The sequence below is a fragment of the Mobula hypostoma genome, chromosome X1, assembly GCF_963921235.1.
Source record: "Mobula hypostoma chromosome X1, sMobHyp1.1, whole genome shotgun sequence".
In the NCBI taxonomy this organism is placed as follows: Eukaryota; Metazoa; Chordata; class Chondrichthyes; order Myliobatiformes; family Myliobatidae; genus Mobula; species Mobula hypostoma.
Window position 1 is genome coordinate 53,361,458 of NC_086128.1, and position 15,015 is coordinate 53,376,472.

The 15,015-nt window shown below is 42.8% G+C and overlaps 1 protein-coding gene across 2 annotated transcripts in view; it reads left to right on the forward strand.

The window, feature by feature from the left end:
• Positions 1-2,225: 2,225 nt before the first annotated feature.
• Positions 2,226-15,015, forward strand: part of LOC134340284 (SH3 and cysteine-rich domain-containing protein 2-like) — a 232,084-nt gene continuing 219,294 nt past the window's right edge. For both annotated transcript variants that reach the window (XM_063037330.1, XM_063037331.1), the window contains exon 1: positions 2,226-2,411. In XM_063037330.1, the coding sequence (XP_062893400.1) occupies positions 2,325-2,411 (87 nt within the window). In that variant the 5' untranslated portion in view covers positions 2,226-2,324. The remainder of the gene's footprint in view (positions 2,412-15,015) is intronic.

Here is a 15,015-nt window from a genome sequence, read left to right on the forward strand (position 1 = left end):
CCACACCCTAATCTCAATTTAACCCCTTCTCTGCCTCACCCTCCATGAATCTGTGCAGTACTTTAGCCTTGACTCTGAACTCTCATCATAATGATGAATATTTGAAATATACACACACTGGTCACTTTATTATGTACCTCTTGTACCTAATTAAGTGGCTACTGAGTGCATGTTTGTGGTCTTCTGCTGCTGTAGTTCATGCTGTTCGACATATTGTGCATTCAGAGATGCTCTCCTGCACACCACTGTTGTAAATTGTGGTTATTTGAGTTACTGTCACCTTCCTATCAGTTTGAACCAGTCTGGCCATTCTCCTCTGACCTCTCTCATTAACAAAGCATTTTCGCCCACAGAACTACTGCTCACTGGATGTGTTTTTTTCACTATTCTCTGTAAACTGTTGTGTATGAAAATCTCAGGAGATCAGCAGTTTCTGAAGTACTCAAATCACCCCATCTGGCACCAACCATCATTTCACAATTTAAGTCACTTAGATCACATTTCTTCCCCATTCTGATGTTTGGTCTGAACAACAACTGAACCTCTTGACCATGTCTGCATGCTTTTATGCACTGAGTTGCTGTCACATGATTGGTTGATGAGATATTTGCATTAATGAGCATATGTATCTAATAAAGCGGTCAAAATTCAAAACATCTCTCAATCATAGGTAGTGACCCACCACCCCTAAAAACAGATCCATAGTAGTCCTATTTACATGTGTAAAGCAGATAAACTATGTTTCTAGGCCAAGTAACAACTAAGTAACAAGCCATCAAAACATAGGTCTATCTGCCTCATTATGATCTTTTTCATGCATTGCACTTTTTAGGTCACTTTTACACTTTCATCTATATTGTTATTGTTTTACCTTATTGGAGAATTGTGAGTAGTTTTGGGCTTCTTATTGAAGAAAGGATGTGCAAGCACTGGAGTTGGTCCAGAGAAGGTTCACAAGAATGATCCTGAAGAAACTTTTGCGAAGTGTATGAGAAGTGTTTGATGGCTTTGTGCCTGTACTCCATAAGACCATAAGACCATAAGACAAAGGAGCAGAAGTCGGCCATTCGGCCCATCGAGCCTGCTCTGCCTTTTTATCATGAGCTAATCCATTCTCCCATTTAGTCCCACTCCCCCGCCTTCTCACCATAACCTTTGATGCCCTGGCTACTCAGATACCTATCAATCTCTGCTTTAAATACACCCAATTACTTGGCCTCCACTGCCACCCGTGGCAAAAAATTACTCACTGGAGTTTAGAAGAATGAGGAGAGGATCTCATTGAAACCTATTGAATATTGAAAGGCCGAGATAGAGTGGACATAGAGAAGATACTTATTATAGTGGGGAAATCAAGGACCAGAGGGTACAGCATCAGAATAGAAGGACAACCCTTTGGAACAGAGATGAGGAGAAATTTCTTCAGCCAGAGGGTGCTGATTCTGTGGGATTCATTTCCACAGCCGATTGTAGCAGTTATTAGGTGGATTAGCAAGAGTGGGGAGAAGGCAGAAGAATTGGGTTGAGAGGAATAGGCTGAGTGGATGATGGGCCAATTGGCATAACTCTCCTCCTAAGCTTTATGGTCTTATGCCCTAAGACAAGTTTTTCACTGGATCTTGGAACACCTAACAATATTAAAATAATTCCAATGCCAAAAAAGAGAAAAGAAAGCTGTGATCAATCACATCTGGGCACATATATTTACCTTATATTCATTGCTGGCTAAAATTTAAAAGAAAACTCTTTGTCTTCTCTCCAAGATGCTGAATCATGTTGGCATCTCCTCCCATAGCAGTGTCATTTGGTGAGTAAATATCGCACTTTTCTAATTCAGTTAATAGAACATTCACAGTCAGTCTGATCAATGCAAATTAACGGGACTGAATAGAAGATTTCACGAGGAATATTATCGCTACTGAGCCAATCATCTTCAGGTAACTGAAGGCAATTGTAGTAGCTAATTGCTGCTTCCCATCTCACAACTCTACACACACAGGAACATCCAGCACATCAGTCCCGATCACAGAATACTACCAAACCTTAATACACCCGCCCGCAGTCCGAGCAGCATCGCCCCTTTTCTCAGTTGCAGCCAATCACGGGCGCCGGTCAGGGTATCGTATTTGCAATGGCATATGCTAAAAAGGCGCGAGGAGCCAATCAGTGGGCGAGTGGGTGCGGTTAGGTTGATAATGTATCAAAGTTGTGGAGTGGGAGAAAAATACATATACTGGGCGCCCGTGCAGCTTGGAGATCGCTATACGGGTAATAAATATAGCATAAAAAGCAAACGGGGATTTAAAACCCGCATTGACAGGGTGATGACTGAAAACGAGACGGAAAGCGAACCTCAGAATACAGAACTCCAGAGGTCGCCTGGTTCTGTGTGCAGCCAGCAGGAAACAAAGGTGAGGCAAACGATATTGGGTCAAGTGATGGCAAATACTGGGGTGTGGGTTTGAAATAGGCACATCTTTCAAATAATCGCCATTGACACAGAATGGCCTGAATGACGAGTCTCAATGTTAAACTTTGAAGAAATATTTGCTTACGCCAAATTATTGTGTTAAATTACTTGCCAATAAGTCTGCATTTATATTTCACTTTTCTTTTGCAACGTTGGTGATCTAAAGCTGGGAGGTTATGTGGACAACTGTCCCAAAATAGGTTTTTCCGTTTCTCTTTAATTATTGCATATTTGGAGAGGGGTGGAGAGATTGTAGGCATATCGATACACGCACTCGTTTCCTCGTTTCATTACTGCTGCTGAAATGCTCATTCGCACGGGAGATGTGCCAGTAACTGATGTACGCCTTTTACAAATTGTAAAAGGTGGGTGGGTGTGATGGGTAATTGCAGAAAGGACGTACACGTGGATGTGAAAATGGAATGGACTGTGACCACTTTCTCTCTGGCCACTCGCTCCACCTTTGTGCATATAACTCTATAACTGGGCCAGATACTGAGCCGGTCCGTCCTGGGTACAGTACTTGCGGGGTGTACTGTAGTTGGGCAAGAAATGTTCTTGGAGTTATGTACAAATCAATTAATGTACTCAGTCCTAAGTGTACCTCAGTTCTTCCAACCCTTTGAACACACATAGTTCGGAGGACTCGGCATCACATACACGCTGTTGGGCGGAAGAATTAAAATGTTGTCTTCTGTATACAGCGATGATTTCTGGATGATTCACGAAGATCAGATATGAGAGTAGCTGTTAGCCCAACCCTGTGATGCAAGCGTACACTTGCATCACACTGAGACTGAGATTTGCAACAGAACGTGGCACATGGAGTGGATTAATCTAAAGTGCTGAATGACAAAATATATCAGAAATAACCTTCAACTGATCTTATATAATGCTTCAGGCCAGTGTGGGGTACTGGATTAGCCTCCAGCTGTTCCAGAGGCTAATCCAGTATCCCACACTGACCTGAAGCAGCTCTTGAATTTAAGTAAATGTCTTGTCTTTTGTGGTACCTATGAAATAGCTGGATTGTTCTAATATATACTATACTCCAGGAAAGAAGCTCAGCTGTGCTGACCTGCTCTGATTTGTATGTGACTCCTGACCCTCTATTGTGATTAACTCCTAATGAGCACCACAATTCCAGGAAGTTAGGACTGACAAATGCTGAATATTTCCAGTAAAGTCAAGGTCTCATGAATAAACAGTTATGTTGGTATCCAAGTGTATCACATGATGTTGATTTCATTAGCTCAGTATTACATGCAGAAAATCACTTGATGTCCATTTTAAAATTCTGCATTCAAAATCTTAATGAGCTTCACAGTGCAGAAATGTTACCTCTTCTGCCTGAACTTGAACTTCAACAAATTTTAAAATGCCATCAGCAAGTTCATCAGCTGATGCTGAGCCAAAGATTGTATGATTTGTGTATTAAAACACTTGCATATTTTAATTAAATGAAGATTGGTGTTGATGTTCCCGAGCTGTCGGGACTGGCCTGTTATCATCAAGACTTGAGCCATTCCCAGAATCCTTATGGCCATCTGGGGGAAATAGAGCCCATGGTATTACAGGAAAGATACTAGCATGGATAGAAGATTGGCTGATTGGCAGGAGGCAAAAAGTGGAAATAAATGGGGCCTATTCTAGTTGGCTGCCGGTGACGAGTGGTGTTTCGCAGGGGTCAGTATTGGGACTGCTTCTTTTTGCATTCATATGTCAGTGATTTGGATGATGGAACTGATGGCTTTGTGGTCAAATTTGCGGATCATACCAAGATAGGCGGAGGGGCAGGTAGTGTTGAGGAAGCAGGGTGTCTGTGGAAGGACTTCGATAGATTGAGAGAATGGGCAAAGAAGTGGCAGATAGAATATAGTGTAGGGAAGTGCATGGTCAAAGGAATGGACTATTTTCTAAGTGGAGAGAAAATTCAAACATCAAAGTATTTGGGCTCGGGAGTCCTTGTATAGGATTCACTAAAGGTTAATTACAGGTTGAGCCAGTGTTAGCATTCATTTCGAGAAGACTAGAATACAAAAGTAAGGATGTAATGTTGGGGTTTCATAAGGTATTGGTCAGACCGCACTTGGAATATTGTGAGCAGTTTTGGGCCCCATATCTAAGAAAAGATATGCTGGCATTGGAGAGGCTCATAACGAGATTCACGAAAATGATTCCAGGAATAAAAAGGTTAACATATGAGGAATATTTGGTTTTGGCCCTGTACTCACTGGAGTTTAAAAGAATGAATGGGGCATCTCTTTGAAACCTATCCAATATTGAAAGGCCTAGATAGAGTCGATGTGAAGAGGATGTTTCCTAGGATCAGAGGGCACAATCTCAATAGATGGGGCATCCATTAGAGCAGATGAGAAGTAATCTTTTTCAGCCAGGGTGATGAACCTGCAGAATTCATTGCCATTGATGGCTGTGAAGGCCAAGTAATTGTGTATATTTAAAGTGAAGGTTTATAGATTCTTGGTTGGTCAGTCTGTCAAAGATTATGGGGAGAATGGGTTGAAAGGGATGTAATCAGCAGATTCGATGGGCTGAGTGGCCTAATTCTGCTCTTGTCTCATGGTCTTATGGAAAATCTTAAGGCTATTCAACAAAATTAGAATCAGGTTTAATATCACTGGCATATATAATGAAATTTGTTTTGTGGCATCAGTATAATGCAATACCTGAAAAAGCTATAAATTACGATCAGAAATGTATAAAACATTAATGCAAAAAGAGAGCAAAAGAAAAGTGAAATGGTGTTTGTGTTGGTTCATTGTCCATTCAGAAGTCTGATGGCAGAGGGGAAGAAGCTGATCCTAAAACATTAAGTGTGTATCTTCAGGCTCCTGTACTTCCTCCCTGATGGTAGCAATGAGAAGAGCATTCTTTAAGCATTATTTATTGATTAAAATCTATTCAATGTTTGGCTAAGTAGATGTTCACACATCTGGAGAACAAATGGCAATTATCACTGAAAAGTGAGTTTTTACTTGTTCTATTTGAGGGTGTTTGTGTGCCCTTTGAAAGTTTTATTTCCTCTGACACTTTTCCACCTTTTAACACCTTGGTGATTTTTCACACATGAGCTCAGACATCAAGACACAGAAAGCTGTGATATGGCAAGCTACAGTAGTGGTAGGCACTCCCATCAAGTTCCCAACTTGATTGTGGGAAATGATTTTTGTTTTTACTTTTCCTACTTCAGATACATGGGGGCCAACTATAGAACATAAAGTGAGTGGGTTCAATTTTGACCAAGTGTAGTGGACTTTGTGCTACTGTTTTTTAATAAGTCCTCTGAACTGTCACCCAGCAACCCGATTTAACCCTAGCCTAATCGTGGGGCAATTTACAATGTCTTATTAACCTACTAACCGGTACGTCTTTGGATTGTGAGTGAAAACTGGAGCACCCAGAGAAACCCTATGCATTCCACAGGGAGGGCATGCAGACTCCTTGCAGAGGACATTGGAATTGAACTCCAAATTCTGATGCCCTGAACTGTAATAGTGTCATGCTAACCGCTACACTACCACGGTGCTCTGAAAACTGTGCTTTCTGGTAAACGAAATTGTGTGATTCATGTTTAATTTGTTTTGTGCATAATACTAATATGCAATGTGCCTGTGATGCTACTGTAAGTTTTTCATTGCACCTATGCATACATATACTTGTGCATATGACAATAAACTCAACTCTGACTCAGTTTTTCCTCTATATTTCTTCAATTGCATCTGTGATTTCTGGTCTGAGTGGTCATATCCTGTCTGTGACATGGAATTGCAAAGACTCCATCTTTGAGCAAGGGATGATGGGGAAAAAAGTGTCAACATCTCTGCTTTTGATTCCCAAAACCTTTGGAATGTTGGACCATATTGTATACTTGTATTGCTGATAGAGTTAACTAACCAGATTGTATGAAAATTTGGTCAACACATAAACTCTCAGTGTATTTAAAGTGCACAAACCTTGAGGTGTATTATGGATCCAGAGCGAGGTAAAATGAGTTTAGGGTGGAAATGTCTGTCCTGGCATGGACACTGTTAGCTAGTTAATTAAGCCCATCACCCATAATGGGGCATAGGGTGTGAACAGCAGCTTGCCAGAGTCCTCTGTCCTGGGCCAGTCTTTCAGGTTGTCCTTGGGTGCAGATCATCTTTAAAAATCCATCCTCTCCCAGGGATGAGGTCTTTGGAGCTTCTGTCAGTGTTTCTGTAGCTCTGGGTTTTTAACAGGATGGGGTTGCTAGCCCCTTGCCCAACCCTCCTCCTTTCGCAGCTGGGGTTGGACCAGCAATGGACAATGTGGACTATGCTATTTTTTATTTTCTCTTTAAAGCTTTTATTTGTATTTTAACTTAATTCCTTCCCACTCCAAACTGGGTGCAGTTACATCAATTGAAAACAGGAAGAACACGAAGCAGTATGAAGTTGCTTTGCTTTCCTATTGATGGGTCTATTGCAAACTGCTTTAAATTATGGTTGCTCTGTCTCTGGAAATGGAATAGCTTTATTACTTTTGCCGATATTTCAGAACTGTTTTGTTATCCTGATGACTTTTTCTCAGTGTAACTCTGGAGATGTCATTCCTTGAGGTGACCAAGAGTTTTCGACCTGAAATGGCAACTGTTTCTCTTTCCACAGATGCTGTCTATGCCTGCAGGTTTTCATTTTCATTTTATTAGGGAGGGGGACTAATTGCTTCATGTAATACAAGGCTTCCAAAGTCTTTGGGATTGTGGAATTAACATCACCATGAAAGTATTGCCCCATAATTTTAGAATGAAGGGTGTACAGTTAGACAAATATTCTGGAGCCATTGATTTTAAAATTCAAAGTACATATATGTCAACATTTACAACCCTGATATTCATTTTCTTGTAGGCATACTCCAAAAAACTATAATAGAATAATAACCATAAGAGAATCAGTGAAAGACCGCACAAACTTGGGTGCAAATACAAAAAGAAATAATCATTGTTTATTATTGAGAACATGAGATGAGTCTTTGAAAATGAGTCCATTGTTTCGGGGAACATTTCAATGATGGGGCAGATGAAGTTGCGTGAAGTTATTCCTTTTGGTTCAAGAGTCTGATGGTTAAGGGGTAATAACTCGGCGGTTGATCGGGACAGGACTGTGCAAGCACGTGCAAGTCAGTCCATGAGTCAGCAGGGGTATTTAAAAGAGAGCAGTTTGTGGAAGTTGGCCATTTTTCTCGGCGGTTGATCAGGACAGGACTGCGCAAGCACGTGCAAGTCAGTCCGTGAGTCAGCGGGAGTATTTAAAAGAGAGCAGTTTGACGGAGCGGGCGATGTTGTAGCGGGCAACGGAGAAGTGGGAGACAGAGTAGGAAGGCTTTGGCTCGAGAGGCTTCGGCGAGCAGAGGCTGAGGACGAGCTTCACTCCAAGCGAGGTAAGGCCGGGTAAGTTCCTTTAAAAGGAGAACGATCTGCAGTGGTATTTTATTTGAAGCAAGGAAGGTGGCGAGGCTGTAGCGTATTGGTTAGGTCATGACAGCTGAGATCGGCCCCGTGGTTTGTTCCTCCTGCAGCATGTGGGAAATCAGGGATACTTCCAGTGTCCCTGACAACTATGTGTGCAGGAAATGTGTCCAGCTGCAGCTTCTGGCAGACCACATTGAGTGGCTGGAGCTGCGATTGGATTCATACTGGAGCATCTGCGATGCTGAGAAAGTCGTGAATAGCATGTTCAGTGAGTTGGCTACACCGTAGGTAAAGGCTAAACAGGCGGAAAGGGAATGGGTGGCCACTAAACAGCGTAGCAGTAGGCAGGTAGTGCAGGAGTCCCCTGAGGTCATCTCCCTCCTAAACAGATATACTGTTTTGGATACTGTTGGGGGAGATGTCTCATCAGGGGAAGGCAGCAGCAGCCGAGCTCATGGCACCATGGGTGGTTCTGCAGCACAGCAGGGAAGGAAAAGGAGTGGGAGAGCTATAGTGATAGGGGATTCGATTGTAAGGGGAATAGATAGGCGTTTCTGCGGTCGCAAACGAGACTCCAGGTGGGTATGTTGCCTCCCTGGTGCGAGGGTCAAGGATGTCTCTGAGTGGCTGCAGGGCATTCTGGAGTGGGAGGGTGAACAGCCAGTGGTCGTGGTGCACATATAGGTAAAGAACGGGATGGGGTCCTACAAGGCAAATTTAGGGAGTTAGGAGATGAGCTAAAAAGTAGGACCACAAAGGTAATAATCTCTGGATTACTACCAGTGCCGCGTGCTAGTCAGAGTAGAAATAGGAGGATATTTCAGATGAATACGTGGCTCGAAAAATGGTGCAAAGGGGAGGGATTCAAATTTCTGGGGCATTGGAACCAGTTCTGGAGGAGGTGGGACCGGTACAAACAGGACGGTCTGCACCTGGGCTGCACTGGAACCAATGTCCTAGGGGGAGTGTTTGCTACTGTTGTTCAGGAGGATTTAAACTAATGTGGCAGGGGAATGGGAACAAGTGCAGAGAGACAGAGGGGTGTAAAATGAGGGTAGAAGCAAAAAGTAATAAGGTGAATAGTAAAAGTGGCAGGCAGGCAAATCCAGGGCAAAAATAAAAAAGGAACACTCACAATGCGCTGGAGGAACTCAGCAGGTCAGTCAGCATCAGTTTAAAAGATTAGTCGACGCTTCGGGTTGAAACCCTTTGTCCGGACTGAAGGAAGAACTTTGGGGAGGGTTTGAAGAATGCTGGTAGTTGAAAAAAAACAGTAATTTGAAAGACAAAGGGGAGGGGAAGGGGAAGCAGGGAGGTGATTGGCAGGAGAACAATGCGCAGTAGTAGAAGGAGGCGGAACTATGAGGGAGGTGATGTGAAATAGGGATAGAGGAAGGGAGGGGGAGGGAATTACCGGAAATTGGAGAATTCTATGTTAATACCAAGGGGCTGGAGACTACCTAGACAGTATATGAGGTGTTGCTCCTCCAACCTGAGTTTAGCCTCATCATGGCAGTAGAGGAGGCCATGTATAGACATATCTGAATGGGAATGGGAAGCAGAGTTGAAGTGGATGGCTACCGGAAGATCCTGTCTGTTGTGGCAGACGGAGTGGAGGTGCTCGACGAAGTGGTCCCCCAATCTGTGTCGGGTTTCACTGATGTAGAGGAGGCCGCACTGGGAGCACTGGATGCAATAGATGACCCCAACAGATTCACAAGGGAAGTGTTGCCTCACTTGGAAGGACTGTTTGGGGCCCTGAATGTTGGCAAGAGAGGAGGGGTTGGGACAGATGTAGCACTTATGCTTACAGGGATAAGTGCCGGGTGGGAGATCCGTGGGGATGGACGTGCGGATAAGTGAAACCTGACGCAGATTGGGGGACCACTTCATCGAGCACCTCCACTCCGTCCGCCACAACAGACAGGATCTTCTGGTAGCCATCCACTTCAACTCTGCTTCCCATTCCCAATCAGATATGTCTATACATGGCCTCCTCTACTGCCATGATGAGGCTAAACTCAGGTTGGAGGAGCAACACCTCATATACCATCTAGATAGTCTCCAGCCCCGTGGTATTAACATAGAATTCTCCAACTTCCGGTAATTCCCTCCCCCCTCCCTTCCTCTATCCCTATTTCGCATCACCTCCCTCATAGTTCCGCCTCCTTCTACTACTGCGCATTGTTCTCCTGCTAATCGCCTCCCTGCTTCCCCTCCCCCTCCCCTTTGTCTTTCAAATTACTGTTTTTTCAACTACCAGCATTCTTCAAACCCTCCCCAAAGTTCTTCCTTCAGTCCTGATGAAGGGTTTCGACCCGAAACGTCGACTAATCTTTTGAACTGATGCTGACTGACCTGCTGAGTTCCTCCAGCGCATTGTGAGTGTTCCTTTGACAACAGCATCTGCAGATTATTTTGTGGTTACAAAAATAAAAAAGGGCCACTTTTCAACATAATTGTATAAGTGTTGTAAAAGCAAGCCTGAAGGCTTTGTGTGTCAATGCAAGGAGCATTCGTAACAAGGTGGACGAATTGAATGTGCAGATAGTTATTAATGAATATGATATAGTTGGGATCACAGAGGCATGGCTCCAGGGTGACCAAGGATGGGAGCTCAACATTTAGGGATATTCAATATTCAGGAGGAATAGACATGAAAGAAAAGGAGGTGGGGTGGCATTGCTGGTTAGAGAGGAGATTAACGCAATAGAAAGGAAGGACGTTAGCCGGGAGGATGTGGAATCGATATGGGTAGAGCTGCATAACACGAAGGGGCAGAAAACACTGGTGGGAGTTGTGTACAGGCCACCTAACAGTAGTAGTGAGGCTGGGGATGGCATTAAACAGGAAATTAGAAATGCGTGCAATAAAGGAACAGCAGTTATAATAGGTGACTTCAATCTACATACAGATTGGGTGAACCAAATTGGTAAGGGTGCTGAGGAAGAGGATTTCTTGGAATGCATGTGGGATGGTTTTTTGAACCAACATGTCGAGGAACCAACTAGAGAGCAGGCCATTCTAGACTGGGTATTGAGCAATGAGGAAGGGTTAATTAGCAATCTTGTCATGAGAGGCCCCTTGGGTAAGAGCGACCATAATGTGGTGGAATTCTTCATTAAGATGGAGAGTGACATAATTAATTCATTTAAAGATCGCATGAATGAACTACAACAATTGTTCATCCCAGTTTGGCAAAAGAATAAATCAGGGAAGGTAGTGCACCTGTGGCTGACAAGGGAAATTAGGGATAGTATCAATTCCAAAGAAGAAACATACAAATTAGCCAGAAAAAGCAGCACACCTGAGAACCGGGAGAAATTCAGAGTCCAGCAGAGGAGGACAAAGGGCTTAATTAGGAAAGGGAAAAAAGATTATGAGAGAGAGCTGTCAGGGAACATAAAAGCTTTGACAGTCAGTTATTATAGATATGTGAAAAGAAAAAGATTGGTTAAGACAAATGTAGGTCCTTTACAGTCAGAAACAGGTGAATTGATCATGGGGAACAAGGACATGGCAGACCAATTGAATAACTACTTTGGTTCAGTCTTCACTAAGGAGGACATAAATAATCTTCCGGAAATAGTAGGGGACCGAGGGTCAAGTGAGATGGAAGAACTGAGGGAAATACATGTTAGTAGGGAAGTGGTGTTAGGTAAATTGAAGGGATTGAAGGCAGATAAATCCCCAGGGCCAGATGGTCTGTATCCCAGAGTGCTTAAGGAAGTAGCCCAAGAAATAGTGGATGCATTAGTGATAATTTTTCAAAACACTTTAGATTCTGGATTAGTTCCTGAGGATTGGAGGGTGGCTAATGTAACCCCGCTTTTTAAAAAAGAAGGGAGAGAGAAACCGGAGAATTGTAGACCGGTAAGCCTGACATTGGTGGTGGGGAATATGCTAGAGTCAGTTATCAAAGATGTGATAACAGCATATTTGGAAAGCGGTGAAATCATCCAACAAATTCAGCATGGATTTGTGAAAGGAAAATCATGTCTGACGAACCTCATAGAATTTTTTGAGGATGTAACTAGTAGAGTGGATAGGGGAGAACCAGTGGATGTGGTATATTTGGATTTTCAAAAGGCTTTTGAGAAGGTCCCACACAGGAGATTAGTGTGCAAACTTAAAGTACACGGTATTGGGGGTAAGGTATTGATGTGGATAGAGAATTGGTTGGCAGACAGGAAGCAAAGAGTGGGAATAAATGGGATCTTTTCAGAATGGCAGGCAGTGACTAGTGGGGTACCGCAAGGCTCAGTGCTGGGACCCCAGTTGTTTACAATATATATTAATGACTTAGATGAAGGAATTAAATGCAGCATCTCCAAGTTTGTGGATGACATGAAGCTGGGTGGCAGTGTTAGCTGTGAGGAGAATGCTAAGAGGATGCAGGGTGACTTGGATAGGTTAGGTGAGTGGGCAAATTCATGGCAGATGCAATTTAATGTGGATAAATGTGAGGTTATCCACTTTGGTGGCAAGAACAGGAAAACAGATTATTATCTGAATGGTGGCCGATTAGGAAAAGGGGAGGTGCAACGAGACCTGGGTGTCATTGTACACCAGTCATTGAAAGTGGGCATACAGGTACAGCAGGCGGTGAAAAAGGCGAATGGTATGCTGGCATTCATAACAAGAGGATTCGAGTACAGGAGTAGGGAGGTACTACTGCAATTGTACAAAGCCACACCCAGAGTATTGTGTGCAGTTTTGGTCCTCTCATCTGAGGAAAGACATTCTTGCCATAGAGGGGGTACAAAGAAGGTTCACCAGATTGATTCCTGGGATGGCAGGACTTTGATATGATGAAAGACTGGATCGACTAGGCTTATACTCTCTGGAATTTAGAAGATTGAGGGGGGATCTGATTGAAACGTATAAAATTCTAAAGGGATTGGACAGGCTAGAAGTAGGAAGATTGTTCCTGATCTTGGGGAAGTCCAGAATGAGGGGTCACAGTTTGAGGATAAAGGGGAAGCCTTTTAGGACCGAGATGAGGAAAAACTACTTCACACAGAGAGTGGTGACTCTGTGGAATTCTCTGCCACAGGAAACAGTTGAGACCAGTTCATTGGCTATATTTAAGAGAAAGTTAGATATGGCCCTTGTGGTTAAAGGGATCAGCGGGTATGGATAGAAGATAGGTGTAGGGTTCTGAGTTGGATGATCAGCCATGATCGTACTGAATGGCAGTGCAGTCTCGAAGAGCTGAATGGCCTACTCCTGCACCTATTTTCTATGTTTTAATGTTTCTATGTAACTGAATCTGTTGGTGTGAGTCCTGAGGCTCCTGTATCACCTTCCTGATGGCAGCAGTAGAAGAGAGAATGCTTTGGGTGGTGAGGGTTGCTGCTTTCCTGTGACAATGCTTTGTGTAGATGTGATGGACTGGGCTGTATCCATTAATTTTTGTAGGATTTTCTGTTCAAGGGCATTGGTGTTTCCATACCACGTTGTGGTACAACCAGCCAATATACTCCCCACTGCACATCTATAGATTTATCACCTTCTGCCATGGAATGTGGAGGTTGAAAATGAGGACAACAGTGGAATAATTGGGAAGGAGAATATAACATTTAACCATTTGAGTTTGTTATGCCAGATACAGATTCGTTTATTGTCATACATTCTAGGATGCATTGAAATTCCCTATGAAACAGGACTTCAATCATATTTCTTGCTCACATGAGGCCCGCAGAATAAATGTATAATAAAAAGCGCAAAAACAGCAAAGGTACAAGGAATAGCAGTTTACAAAGACATAGTGACACTAACAAAAGAAAATGGATTTAAGTCTTTGACAACATGGCAACACCCTCAGGAAGGGGATAAGAACGAGGTGATTGGCTCCGATATCTGACTGCAGTGGGGAAGAAGTTGTTTTGATTCTGTTAAGTCGTGCCTATCATATCTCTATTTGAATTGCCAGATTTGTATTTAACTCTTTTTACCAAGCTGAAATTGATCAGACTTTATCCTAAGTGATTCAGTTACCTCACTTTTCATAGATGCTTGCAGTGGATAATGCCAAAATTGTTCAGTGTTTTATTTTAAGTGGGGAAAAAATTTTCACTTTGCTCCTTAATTTATGATGGGTTCATTTTCTTGCTTGATATGAGTTGAGTTGGAAGATGATAAGATGATGGAAAGAACTAGGTCAATGGGTTAAATTAACTTATTTTATGCCTTTTTTGACATTACAATACAGAAGCTGGGTGAGTGCCATAGTTTACAGAAAGCTCTGGAGCTGATTGCAGGAGGCCATGTAGTTATGCAACACTGTTCAAAATTTGTCATATATTTGAGAGGAATTAAAAAGGAATTATGAAAAATTCAAAATACAAATTGTCACAAGCAAGTAAATGGGATTAGAGCAGAGTGCTCTAGTGTGGAACTAGTATTGACAGTTTTGTGATGAGCAATGCATCCTTCCCCTGTGGAGAGAAATGCAGTTTTTAAAAAAAAAAAAAAAAAATGAATTTTGACTATGGGTAGAAGGGGAGCAGATCTGCAAATCATTATGTGCCAATCGTGCTTCATTATTCTAGGCAAAGTAAACATTAACACGGGAGGTTCAGCAGATGCTGGAAATCCAGAGAGAGAAACAAAATGCTGGAGGAACTCATCAGGTCAGGCAGCATCTATGGAAAAGAGTAAACAGTCGATGTCAAGCCAGTCCTGACGAAGGATGTCTGCTGAAACATTGACTGTTTATTCCCCTCCGTAGATGCTGCCTGACCAGATGAGTTCCTCCAGTGTTTTGTGTCTGTGTTGCTCTGGATTTCAAGCATTTGCAGAATCTCTGGTGTTATGAATCACAATTCTACCACCTTTTGGGATTTGAAAGTATTCAGTGGTGGAGAGGCAAGGGGCCAAGAAAATAGTGAAATGATATTGCTTTTCGTCCCCTACACACACATCAATATTACATAACTCTGGCAATTGTACTGAATGTTGGCCATGACAATGAAACAGATTATCTTAAGTGTGCACAGTAAAACTCCAATTTTCTGCTGTCTGATCCTGTGGAAATCCTCATGCAACACAAAATGCTGGAGGAACTCAGCAGGTCAGTCAGTATCTATGG